General features: G+C 39.9%; 1 protein-coding gene across 1 annotated transcript; it reads right to left on the bottom strand.

The window, feature by feature from the left end:
* Nucleotides 1–1,282: 1,282 nt before the first annotated feature.
* On the bottom strand, nt 1,283–10,675 carry LOC121571887 (mediator of RNA polymerase II transcription subunit 10). Its single transcript, XM_041883668.2, has 4 exons — nt 10,207–10,675; nt 9,595–9,678; nt 2,299–2,401; nt 1,283–2,012 (listed from the first exon to the last, which is right to left on the bottom strand). Exons 1-4 carry the CDS (start codon nt 10,326–10,328, stop codon nt 1,917–1,919), a joined length of 405 nt encoding a protein of 134 aa, XP_041739602.1. The 5' UTR covers nt 10,329–10,675; the 3' UTR covers nt 1,283–1,916.
* Between the last annotated feature and the right edge of the window lie 1,008 nt (nt 10,676–11,683).

Raw genomic sequence — 11,683 nt, 5'->3', positions numbered from 1 at the left:
GTGTACGACAGCGTGTTCCAATTCCTGCCATTAAATCAGCAACTTTGCACAGCCATTGAAGAGTGGGACAACATTCCACAGGCCACAATCAACAGCCTGATCAACTATGCGAAGGAGATGTGTCCCGCTGCATGAGGCAAATGGTGGTCACACCAGATACTGACTGGTTTTCTGATCCACGCCCCTACCTTTTTTTAAGGTACTGTATCTGTGACCAACAGACGCATATCTGTATTCTCAGTCATGTGCAATCCATTGATTAGGGCCTAATGCATTTATTTCAATTGACTGATTTCCTTATATGAACTGTAACTCAGTAAAATCTGACATTGTTGCATTTATATTTTTGCTCAGCGTACAACTGGGGTAAAGTGTTTAAGGTCAAAGAAAGGTCAACCATATTACATCCTTTTTGGTGCAAAGTATTTCAAAATAATGTATGCTTTGCTTTGTTTTATTGGATGCAAACATCTTGAAGCTACAGCATGCATGTTCAATCTTTCCTATTGTTTGCAGTGCGGTCTTAAAAAAGGCCTTGTAGTCGACAATAAATAGTCTCCATTCTATCCCCTTGTCTTCATCTTTCTAATCTGGTGACCAGGCTCCCAGTCCTCAAGATTAATAAAAAACACTGCTTCACTGAAAGTCATAATAGGGAACGTCCTCCTCCCCCCCACCCCAGGGAGTTGGTCTTCAGGCTCAGTGGGAGTGTCCCTGTCTCTCTACCCCAGCAGGCGGCGGCATGCTGGGCCATGACCTACCCTGATGATTGCTCCCTGGTCCTGAAGGCTCCACGCTTCTGGAGCATCTGTCTCAGAACAACCCCACACACGTGCGCACGGTACAGGATTACACTGCAGGGAAAGCCATGACGCTGAGGATACAAGAGACCGTCGACACCAAAATGTCACCCAGAGACAGGAGAATGACATAGGAGAACCAGTGTCATCTCCTACTCTGGCCTTACTCCCTTCACGATGGTGATGGACTGATCTGGCCACATTCTGTAGGGAGAGAATGTTTGCAAATGGAAAAAATAAATTTAATAGCATTTCTATTCGTCAAGTTCTCTGTCGGTAAAAAAATATCAAATTTCCTTCTTTAATACCCACTAAACACAACCTCTTACAATGTAATGTGCTTAGTGATTTGACCCTTGGGTGAAAGAATAGAATGTGACATTGAGGCCTTAAACTCTTATACATTAGACTTATAATTCAAGTTCCTGTTCACGAATTGTGGCCTACAAGGAGCTAGCATGGCAGTAAATACCAGACTAATATTTCAATCACAAGCCCATTTATTTTAAAAACATAACAAAAACTAACAAGATCAAATCAAAACAAAATGAGTGTTTCAAACCTCTGGGCTAGGTTCTTGCCCATGAACAAGACACCTTTTGATAACTGAGCTTGATACAAAACGGAGTCGCATTCCAGGTCTGCAGTGTTGTACAATGATCTTTAGGTCTTTACAAAAAGGTTCTGTAGGAGTATAAACATTATGTACATCTTGTAGGTGGGATCTCAACACAGCAGGAGGAAACAGTTAGCCAGATATCAGATTGAGAAAATGTCATATTTCCAGTACAACTAAAAGATACTTGAAAAAGGCAATAAGTTCTTACTATCCTATCCTCAGCTCCTTTGATGATTTTGTGTCCACAATATTTTGTACCCTTCCATTGAGCATCTTTGCCACATTACTCTTCCCAAATCAGAAACAAAGAATTGCGCCTCCAACTACCTCTACCACGCTCTCATTATCTCCGACTAGTCTATTTCTCAATGTCAACAACACACTTTCCCATTAATATTACATGAATATTAATACATGTCATCTGGCTGACTCATTGATCCTGCTGGGTGAGACCCCACTGTGGCTTTGAGGTCAGGGAGTTAAAAGGTCAAGGGTCACTATGAGGGGGGGTCATCTCCGTGGATAGCCTTGTACTTGGTCATCTCCTCTGGAAACACCTTGCCCAGCTCAGAGATCAGCAGGCTCTTGAACTTCTGCAACCAGAGACAGAACAGAGGGGTCAGAGGTTGAAGCTGTAGATTATTTACTGTTATTTAGTCCGGATCATTATGGTTCTGATGGTAATAAGACAGTATAAGGGCGTTATACTGTATCTGCTTAGGACACTTCTTACAATGCATTATAAATCACACCCTAATGCATTGTACCAGCAAGCTTTGACCAAAGTGTAACCAAGACTACTTGTCATCATGTAATTTCCTCAATGTACTGATCTTCTATTTCTAGGTCTTTATTAGGCTTGAATCTACTGCTACTTACCGTCATGGTGTCAATCTTGCCTTTGACCTGCTCATTCTTGGCCAGGGCCCTTTCCAGACACTCTTTGGTGTACAGCTGGGGGTTACGACCCTGGTCTATGTATCTGACAACACAAGACAAAACATTACATCAGTTGAGTTAGGCTAAAGGTCTGTGGCCAAGTGGAGGTCTGAGGGAGAGAAAGAGCTTGGGTGACTTTCCTTCTGTTATGCTCACCATAGTCTCGCATGGCCATCCTTCAAAAGCTCATCTCGTTGACTATTAGAAGTCTGGAGAACTTAACTATTGGATTCTGCATTTGAATGAGAGTTAGGGATGGGCATTTGAAATGACTTCACTATTTGAATAATATATATATTTTTTGGCTATCCGGATAGTCGAAATACATGTTTTAAAGAAAACCTTAAAACTTCAAATGGAGACTTGCTCGCTCTGCTTGTTTCAGCTGGATGGTGGGGAAGGGGTGAGACAGGAGAGGAACCGGTATGTGTGGGGCACGCTGAAAGAGGAAAAAAAAGTAGCCAAATCCGACTCACGCCAATTATAGAAAGTTATTGCTTGTAAAGAAGCTAGCTAGCTACAGTAACTAGCTAGCTAAAGTAGCAAGGCTAATTCAGGCTATTTTTCAGCGCTCCCCCTACTTGTCTACAACTCCATTCATATGAAACGACAGCCTAACTGTTGGTTGATGATTATAGCCTAGTTCTTATTTAGCCAACTTAATTCCATAATTGTAATTCCATTTTGCATTGATAAGAAATCTCCCAGTTCACTTGCTGCACATGGAGTCTCTGTAGCGCCGCCTTGATTAACCGACAATAACAGCCTACACACGTTATCAGTGTGTATATATATATATATATATACACACACACACACACACAGGGGGAAAAAAGTATTTTGTCAGCCACCAATTGTGCAAGTTCTCCCACTTAAAAAGTTGAGAGAGGCCTGTAATTTTCATCATAGGTACACGTCAACTATGACAGACAAAATGAGATTTTTTTCCAGAAAATCACATTGTAGGATTTTTAATGAATTTATTTGCAAATTATGGTGGAAAATAAGTATTTGGTCAATAACAAAAGTTTCTCAATACTTTGTTATATACACTTTGTTGGCAATGACACAGGTCAAACGTTTTCTGTAAGTCTTCACAAGATTTTCACACACACTGTTGCTGGTATTTTGGCCCATTCCTCCATGCAGATCTCCTCTAGAGCAGTGATGTTTTGGGGCTGTCGCTGGGCAACACGGACTTTCAACTCCCTCCAAAGATTTTCTATGGGGTTGAGATCTGGAGACTGGCTAGGCCACTCCAGGACCTTGAAATGCTTCTTACGAAGCCACTCCTTCGTTGCCCGGGCGGTGTGTTTGGGATCATTGTCATGCTGAAAGACCCAACCACATTTCATCTTCAATGCCCTTGCTGATGGAAGGAGGTTTTCACTCAAAATCTCACGATACATGGCCCCATTCATTCTTTCCTTTACATGGATCAGTCATCCTGGTCCCTTTGCAGAAAAACAGCCCCAAAGCATGATGTTTCCACCCCCATGCTTCACAGTAGGTATGGTGTTCTATGGATGCAACTCAGCATTCTTTGTCCTCCAAACACGACGAGATGAGTTTTTACCAAAAAGTTATATTTTGGTTTCATCTGACCATATGACATTCTCCCAATCCTCTTCTGGATCATCCAAATGCACTCTAGCAAACTTCAGACGGGCCTGGACATGTACTGGCTTAAGCAGGGGGACACGTCTGCCACTGCAGGATTTGAGTCCCTGGCGGCGTAGTGTGTTACTGATGGTAGGCTTTGTTACTTTGGTCCCAGCTCTCTGCAGGTCATTCACTAGGTCCCCCTGTGTGGTTCTGGGATTTTTGCTCACCGTTCTTGTGATCATTTTGACCCCACGGGGTGAGATCTTGCGTGGAGCCCCAGATCGAGGGAGATTATCAGTGGTCTTGTATGTCTTCCATTTCCTAATAATTGCTCCCACAGTTGATTTCTTCAAACCAAGCTGCTTACCTATTGCAGATTCAGTCTTCCCAGCCTGGTGCAGGTCTACAATTTTGTTTCTGGTGTCCTTTGACAGCTCTTTGGTCTTGGCCATAGTGGAGTTTGGAGTGTGACTGTTTGAGGTTGTGGACAGGTGTCTTTTATACTGATAACAAGTTCAAACAGGTGCCATTAATACAGGTAACGAGTGGAGGACAGAGGAGCCTCTTAAAGAAGAAGTTACAGGTCTGTGAGAGCCAGAAATCTTGCTTGTTTGTAGGTGACCAAATACTTATTTTCCACCATAATTTGCAAATAAATACATTAAAAATCCTACAATGTGATTTTCTGGATTTGTTTTCCTCAATTTGTCTGTCATAGTTGACGTGTACCTATGATGAACATTACAGGCCTCTCTCATCTTTTTAAGTGGGAGAACTTGCACAATTGGTGGCTGACTAAATACTTTTTTCCCCCACTGTATATATATATATATATTTATTTTTTTAATAGGGCGCATTACTTTTAAATACATTTTTTGAATATAAAATGGTCTATCCTTGTAGGCTATGTAGCAATGTCACAAATTATTTTATTACAATTTTAAACAAAGCCTTCATTGTTAAAATAGGCCTATATATTTATTATTCGCAAAAATGTATACCAAGTAATCTAATACTAACGTCCGGTCGATTGTCGAATAACCGTGCCCATCCCTAATGGAAGCGCTGGAATTCAAGCTCAGATTTGATTGGCACAGAGAACACTTTTTTTTTTTTTTTTTTTACATTTTAGTAATTTAGCAGACGCTCTTATCCAGAGCGACTTACAGTTAGTGAGTGCATACATTTTTCATACTAGCCCCCAGTGGGAAACGAACCCACAACCCTGGCGTTGCAAGCGCCATGCTCTACCAACTGAGCCTCCAGAGAGGCATTCCTTGTTTTTCGTTTTTCCTTGTTTTGTCTGTGTCGCTTTTCCTACCGTGTCGGACAAAGTGCATACTAGCTTCTTGCAACTCAGATGTTGTTTTGTTTTGTTTTTAATAGTGATGGGTCATTCGCGAATGAACAGCTCTTTTTGAACTGATATTTTTGGTAAATGTCGGGAACCGAATCGCATCTGTGAGATCCGTTCATATGGCTCCCAGATTTATAAGTTATAAAAACATTATCTGAAGATGTTCAATCCTCACTGTAGGAACAAAAAGGTAGTGTGGAGAGAGCCTCATTCCAGTCCTAGCTCATTTTTGCAGTGTGTAAAAAAAATTAAAAAAATTGCAAGTAATGTAATTTCATCAGGTAAATGTTTTATTTGAACTCACATTTCACCATCTGACATAATGGTAGGAAACCTTTTAGACTATACATTAGAAAGTTGCTGTTTTTCATCAATTTCTATGCACTACCGAGCGAAGAACCCTTTGGCAGTCAAATGAACAGCTCTTTTAGGTGAATGGAGCCAAAAGATCCAGCTCATTGAAAAGACTCAGAATTATGCCCATCACTAGTTTAGCAACACAATCTCTATTTGGCTCTCCACCCATGCAAACTATGTGATTGGTTTGATCAGTGGCAACTACGGTTGGGCGATGTGGAATGACACATTGTCCCATTGCACACAGAGGGGTCAATTGGTGGGAAGAACGCAATATTGTTTGTTTATCTAGTCTACAGAATGATTTACAAAATGGTAGGGCTATGTTTCTCTTGTCCATAAAAACACTCAGATATCAGTTATATTAGCTTATCTTTAAAAAATATATATTATACAGTGCATTCGGAAAGTATTCAGACCCCTTTACTTTTTCCACATTGTTACTTTACAGCCTTATTCTAAAATGGATTCAATTATTCCCCCCCCCCCATCAATCTACACACAATACCCCATAATGACAAAGCAAAAATAGGATTTTAGACATGTTTGCTAATTTAATTAAAAATAAACTGAAATATCACATTTAAATAAGTATTCAGACCCTTTACTCAGAAATTTGTAGAAGCACCTTTGGCAGCGATTACAGCCTCGAGTCTTCTTGGGTATGACCCTACAAGCTTGGCACACCTGTATTTGTGGAGTTTCTCCCATTCTTCTCTGCAGATCCTCTCAAGCTCTGTCAGGTTGGATGGTGAGCGTCACTGCACAGCTATTTTGATCGGGTTCAAGTCCGGCCTCTGGCACACGAGGACGTTCAGACACTTGTCCCGAAGCCACTCCTGCATTGTCTTGGCTGTGTGCTTAGGGTCGTTGTCCTGTTGGAAGGTGAACCTTCGCCCCAGTCGGAGGTCCTGAGTGCTCTGGACCAGGTTTTTATCAAGGATCTCTGTACTTTTCTCCGTTCATCTTTCCCTCGATCCTGACTAGTTTCCCAGTCCCTGAAAAACCTCCCCACAGCATGATGCTGCCACCACGCAAAAAATGTGCGATATTCTTTCTCCAATTAGGCTACTTTTAGACAGTTTGACTGTAAAAAATAAAACTAAAATTAAAAAAGGATTTCACTATAGTATAGCTTCCATACACTAAATCAGTAAAAACTATGACTGACTTGGTGGGAAAGAAAAGCACATCGTCGCCTGTTTGGCAGTTATTCGGTTTTAGGTCGAACGATAAAAGGTGAGCCAGCAGACCTGACCCAAGTCACTTGCAGAATATGCAAACAGATCATCAGGGTAAAGGGAACATTTCCTAGGTGGCAAAGGTCCGGATGGATATTGTCATTTATCGGCGTAGTAACAAACCCCTACCTCACAACCTATTTGAAACCAAACTGTTCACACCCCTCTTGTTGGCAGAGAGAAAATTGTGCAGTTTTAAAGCTAATTTCCTGCAATTCAACAAATTTTTCATTGGGGCAGTGTATTTGTTGGCTGTTTTAAAGCTCATTTCCTGCAATTCTACACATTTTTCAATGTCTTTTGTGTGTTTATATGATACCGGCGGCGAATCTGGACAGCGCAGACTGCCAGTTGAATATGGGGGGTCTATAGGATAAGCTAAAATATTCTGTCAAACCTTGAAAGAAAGACTTTTGTTTGCACAAATTGAGGTTATTTTCGTACTTATTTTGTTTAGGCTACGTCACAGTGCTTTCAGAAAGTATTCATTCCTCTTGACTTTTTCCACATTCAAAATTGATTAAATTGAGATTGTGTCACTGGCCTAAACACACACACACACTACCCCATAATGTAAAAGTGGAATTATGTTTTTAGAATTGTTTTACAAATGAATTAAAAATGTAAGTCAAGTATTCAACCCCTTTGTTATGGCAAGCCTAAATGAGATCAGGAGTAAACATTTGCTTAACAAGAAACGGAATAGAGTTAAGCAAAGGCAAAATCCTAGAGGAAAACCTGGTTCAGTCTATTTTCCAACAGACACTGGGAGATGAATTCACCATTCAGCAGGACAATAACCTAAAGCACAAGGCCAAATCTACACTGGAGTGGCTTACCAAGATGACATTGAATGTTCCTGTGTGGCCTAGTTACAGTTTTGACTTAAAATCGTCTTGAAAATCTATGGCAAGACTTGAAAATGGCTGTCTAGCAATGATCAACAACCAACTTGACAGAGCTTGAAGAATTGTTAAATGAATAATGTGCAAATATTGCACAATCCAGGTGTGCAAAGCTCTTAAACTTACCCAGAAAGACTCACCGCTGTAATCAATGCCAAAGGTGAGTCTAACATGTATTGACTCAGGGGTGTGAATATTTATGTAAATTAGATATTTCTGTATTTCATTTTCAATAACTTTTCACTGTCATTATGGGGTATTGTGTGTAGATGGTGAGGGGGGAAAAGTGTGTATATTTAGGATTTTTACAGTTTGATAGGCAAAAGGCATAGCCTAAAGATAATAGGCCTATTCATTTTTTGCCTAAGCCAATGTTCATTCAAGTGCTATAAAGAATGTTATAAGCTAAATAATAAATGTGTTTTATCTGATTGTTTTTTACTTCTATATAAATGCACAATTTGTAAGCTGTTGAAAATAACATTTGAGACAACTCCGACTCATCATTAATTCATTTTTTGTTTCCACTTTTTGAAAGTGCTGCTGCGGGAGCTTATGCCCGATTGCACAATTCAAAAGACAATAAACACTGATAATATTATAAATATTAGTTTATAATTTTAACTTGTCAAAGTAACATTGACTGCAACTTTTATTGACAGTAGCCTATGTGAAGGCCTACATTATTGGCTGTATGGTTTTATTTTGCCAACACTTTAGTCAAGTAAAGCAGAAACGTAAAAAGTGTGTTTATACTTCCTATTCCATTAGTCTATCTTGCAATTGTTTGTTCTCTCTCTCTCATTATAACCATACTATGTTTTTATTTAGGCTATTCACAAACAACTTTCTGAGTTGGAACTCTGTTAGGCCTATAGATTCATTTGATGGTTGATCATGAAAGAGTAGGCTATGTGCTGCTTTGGTGCTCTCCGCTCTTTCTACAATCTACATTGTTCTCTTGCATTATGTTAACAGTCTAACTACCTCATATGTATTGAACTTTTAGGCTATGGGAAATAGGGAATAGGCCATTTGGCATGTCGCCATGCTGTGTGCTCACTGCACTGCTCTGTTGTGCGCAGACTACAGAGGTGCAGTCAAATAAAAAAAACATTGTGACATCATGATGTCGTCACCATCGACGATGGCTGTCAAACATCGATAGACGATGCAATCTCAAAATCAAAGACATGCGAAAACTCATTCTCCAATAGAAATTCCCATTTCACACTTGTAGGCGATGTCATGGCGACGTTGGCTAGCTAAGCTCATGCGCATAAACTTGTCTTCGGGTCTAACGGTCGTCTCACACAGAACTGTGCAGGCCGTCAAATCAAAAGGCACTCCTTCGATAAAGTTGTTTTTGACTTAAGATGTGTAAGTTTGTCACTTTCACAAGGTTGGAGTAATAACATGTTCAACTACTTAAGACATTGGCTCAAATCTAGGTTGTGCCTTTAGATTTTGAAAAATGTACATCTAAAGAAGAATTGTTCACTTCTGAAACCCCGGCCTGGTCTGCTTGGCAAGCATTTCCGGAATTCTCGCGATGTTGCGCCTCTGGATTTAGAAACTCTGTGGTAAAATCCCCCAACCCGTGGCAACGCGTCACCACTAGTTTACATCTTGACCACCCCTCTTCATCATCTTCCTGAGAACTTCTCCAGGCTTTCAAAAGTTACATGAGAAGCCTGGGCTTCCGAGTCTCACAAATAAACTAGAGATCTAGACATGGCAGGCGTATATTTCAGTTGGTACATCTACTCACTCAAAAGCCTCGAGAGGAACGTTGATCTCATGTAGCTGCTGGCGACATTTCTCAATGTCCTGCAGTCCAGTGATCATGTAGTTTCTGAAATGCACAGGAGTAGAGACGTTTCAACAAATTGCAGCCAAAATCATCTACCTACCTCAACATTACTGTCAGTTAGCGTTTAATCAGGTCATTAATCTATGTGCAGTCTTTTATACCCTGCTATGTGTCTATGACAGGGATTGGTTAACTTCAGTCCTCTGGGGCCTGATTGGTGTCACACTTTTTCCCCAGCCCCAACTAACACGCCTGACTCCATTTAATCAACAAATTATGATCTTCCGTTTTTTTTTTAAAGTGAGACACCACTCTGGCCCCCGAGGACTGAAGTTGCCCATCCCTGGTCTATGACATTGACTGTACTAGCTAGCTATCAAAGTAGCTAACTAGCTAGCTAACTTAGCTATGTGGAGACTAGCTAGCATTGGCTAACCATCATTTGACTTTTGCAAACAACTGTAGTCTATTGATAACTTGGGGAGTTAGGTAGTAGTCACATATTTAAGTGGCTAGCTATGATGGCTAGTAATACGAGAAACACCTAGCTAGCTAACTGGCATCACTTACAGTTTTTGGTTGAGTCCTGTTTGACTGCTAGGTTGAAAGTCGCTAACGATGATTCCCATCTGTCGAATATTTTCAACGAACTTCTCGAGATGCTCCTCGAGGTTATCAAATTTCTCAGCCATGTCTCCAACAAAACGTTATGTGTTCATTTCTCATGGACATCAAATATTTGTGGAAATATAAAAAGACAGACAAAGCCTTTTGTCAATTCATCACAACTTGAGTCACTTTCGAGACTCCCATGGTCGTCACTAGTTATAACAGCCACAATGTGATAATTAAGGTTAAACCCCGCCTATTTCTACAATTTATCTTCTTAAAATCTGATTTTAAAACTAACCTTAACCCTAACATTAACCACATTGATAACTTTATGCCTAAACTTAAATGAATACCAAAAAAGCTACTTTTTGTTTTCATGAATTTTAATGATAACGCCCATTTTGACTTTGTGGCTGTGGTAACTGGTGACAAACACGCACATGGCATACTGCTTTACGGAAGGGTGAGAACCAATCACTGGTGAATGTGTAGTTGCCGTAGCGACAGACTGCCGTCTGCAGCTTCAGATTACCGCAAAGCGTCGTGCTCTGAAATAGCGATACATTATTGCAACTTGCTATACGTACAAAGGTCAATTTGTAGGCCTAACATTGTTTGTTAAAATGTATCATCCTCACCATGCATGTTTAATGCAGGGTATTTGTTTACATTTATTTATAGCTTGATGGACAATGTTTGTAATTGTTTTCAATGTATAAAAGCAGTGCAGTGAAACAATAAAATATACAAAATATAAAATATACTAAAATACTTTGTAGGCTACTTAAGACAGCCTGTTTGAAGCCACTTTGTAATATAATAGCCTTAACATAATTCACACAATAATTAGGCTATAGGCTACACTAAATATATCCCCACCTCTCTTGTCCTGTTAGGATAGAACATAGACATGAATAACCCACAAAATAATTTAGAGGACCATTTATTTAAGTTTTGGAATTGGAATTTGGTTTAGGGTAAGTATGCATGAGTGGGACACTTTTTGGTAGATCGCTATTTAGACAATCAAAATCAGTTTACCACTACTCAAGTGATGTTTATTTCAATTAAGGTCTTATCTAAATGTTTATGATCAAACAACTTGATAATTTATTATTCACTAGATGCTACAACCCCTAAAAAAACATCACACCCATACTTTTGCTAAAGCATGGCTTTCAGTGTTAGTGGGACACTTTAGTAAATGAACTGGGACACTATTTTCTCATTCGAAATACATTAGTGTCCCACTTCACCTCACACTTGTCATGAACTCATCAATAAGACTTTGTAGAAGCTTGTAGATAACACACTCTCTGTTTTTATAATTTTGTGACAATAACCGTGACAATGCCCTTGGAAAATTGATTTGGGGACATTCCAAGCTCTTGGTGAAAATCTAACTAAAGGAGTCTGTACAGCTTTTACTTGATCC

This window comes from Coregonus clupeaformis, chromosome 8 (genome assembly GCF_020615455.1).
Source record: "Coregonus clupeaformis isolate EN_2021a chromosome 8, ASM2061545v1, whole genome shotgun sequence".
Lineage (NCBI taxonomy): Eukaryota > Metazoa > Chordata > Actinopteri > Salmoniformes > Salmonidae > Coregonus > Coregonus clupeaformis.
Note: the sequence above shows the minus strand (reverse complement) of the source record. Positions and strands in the feature narration are given on the sequence as shown.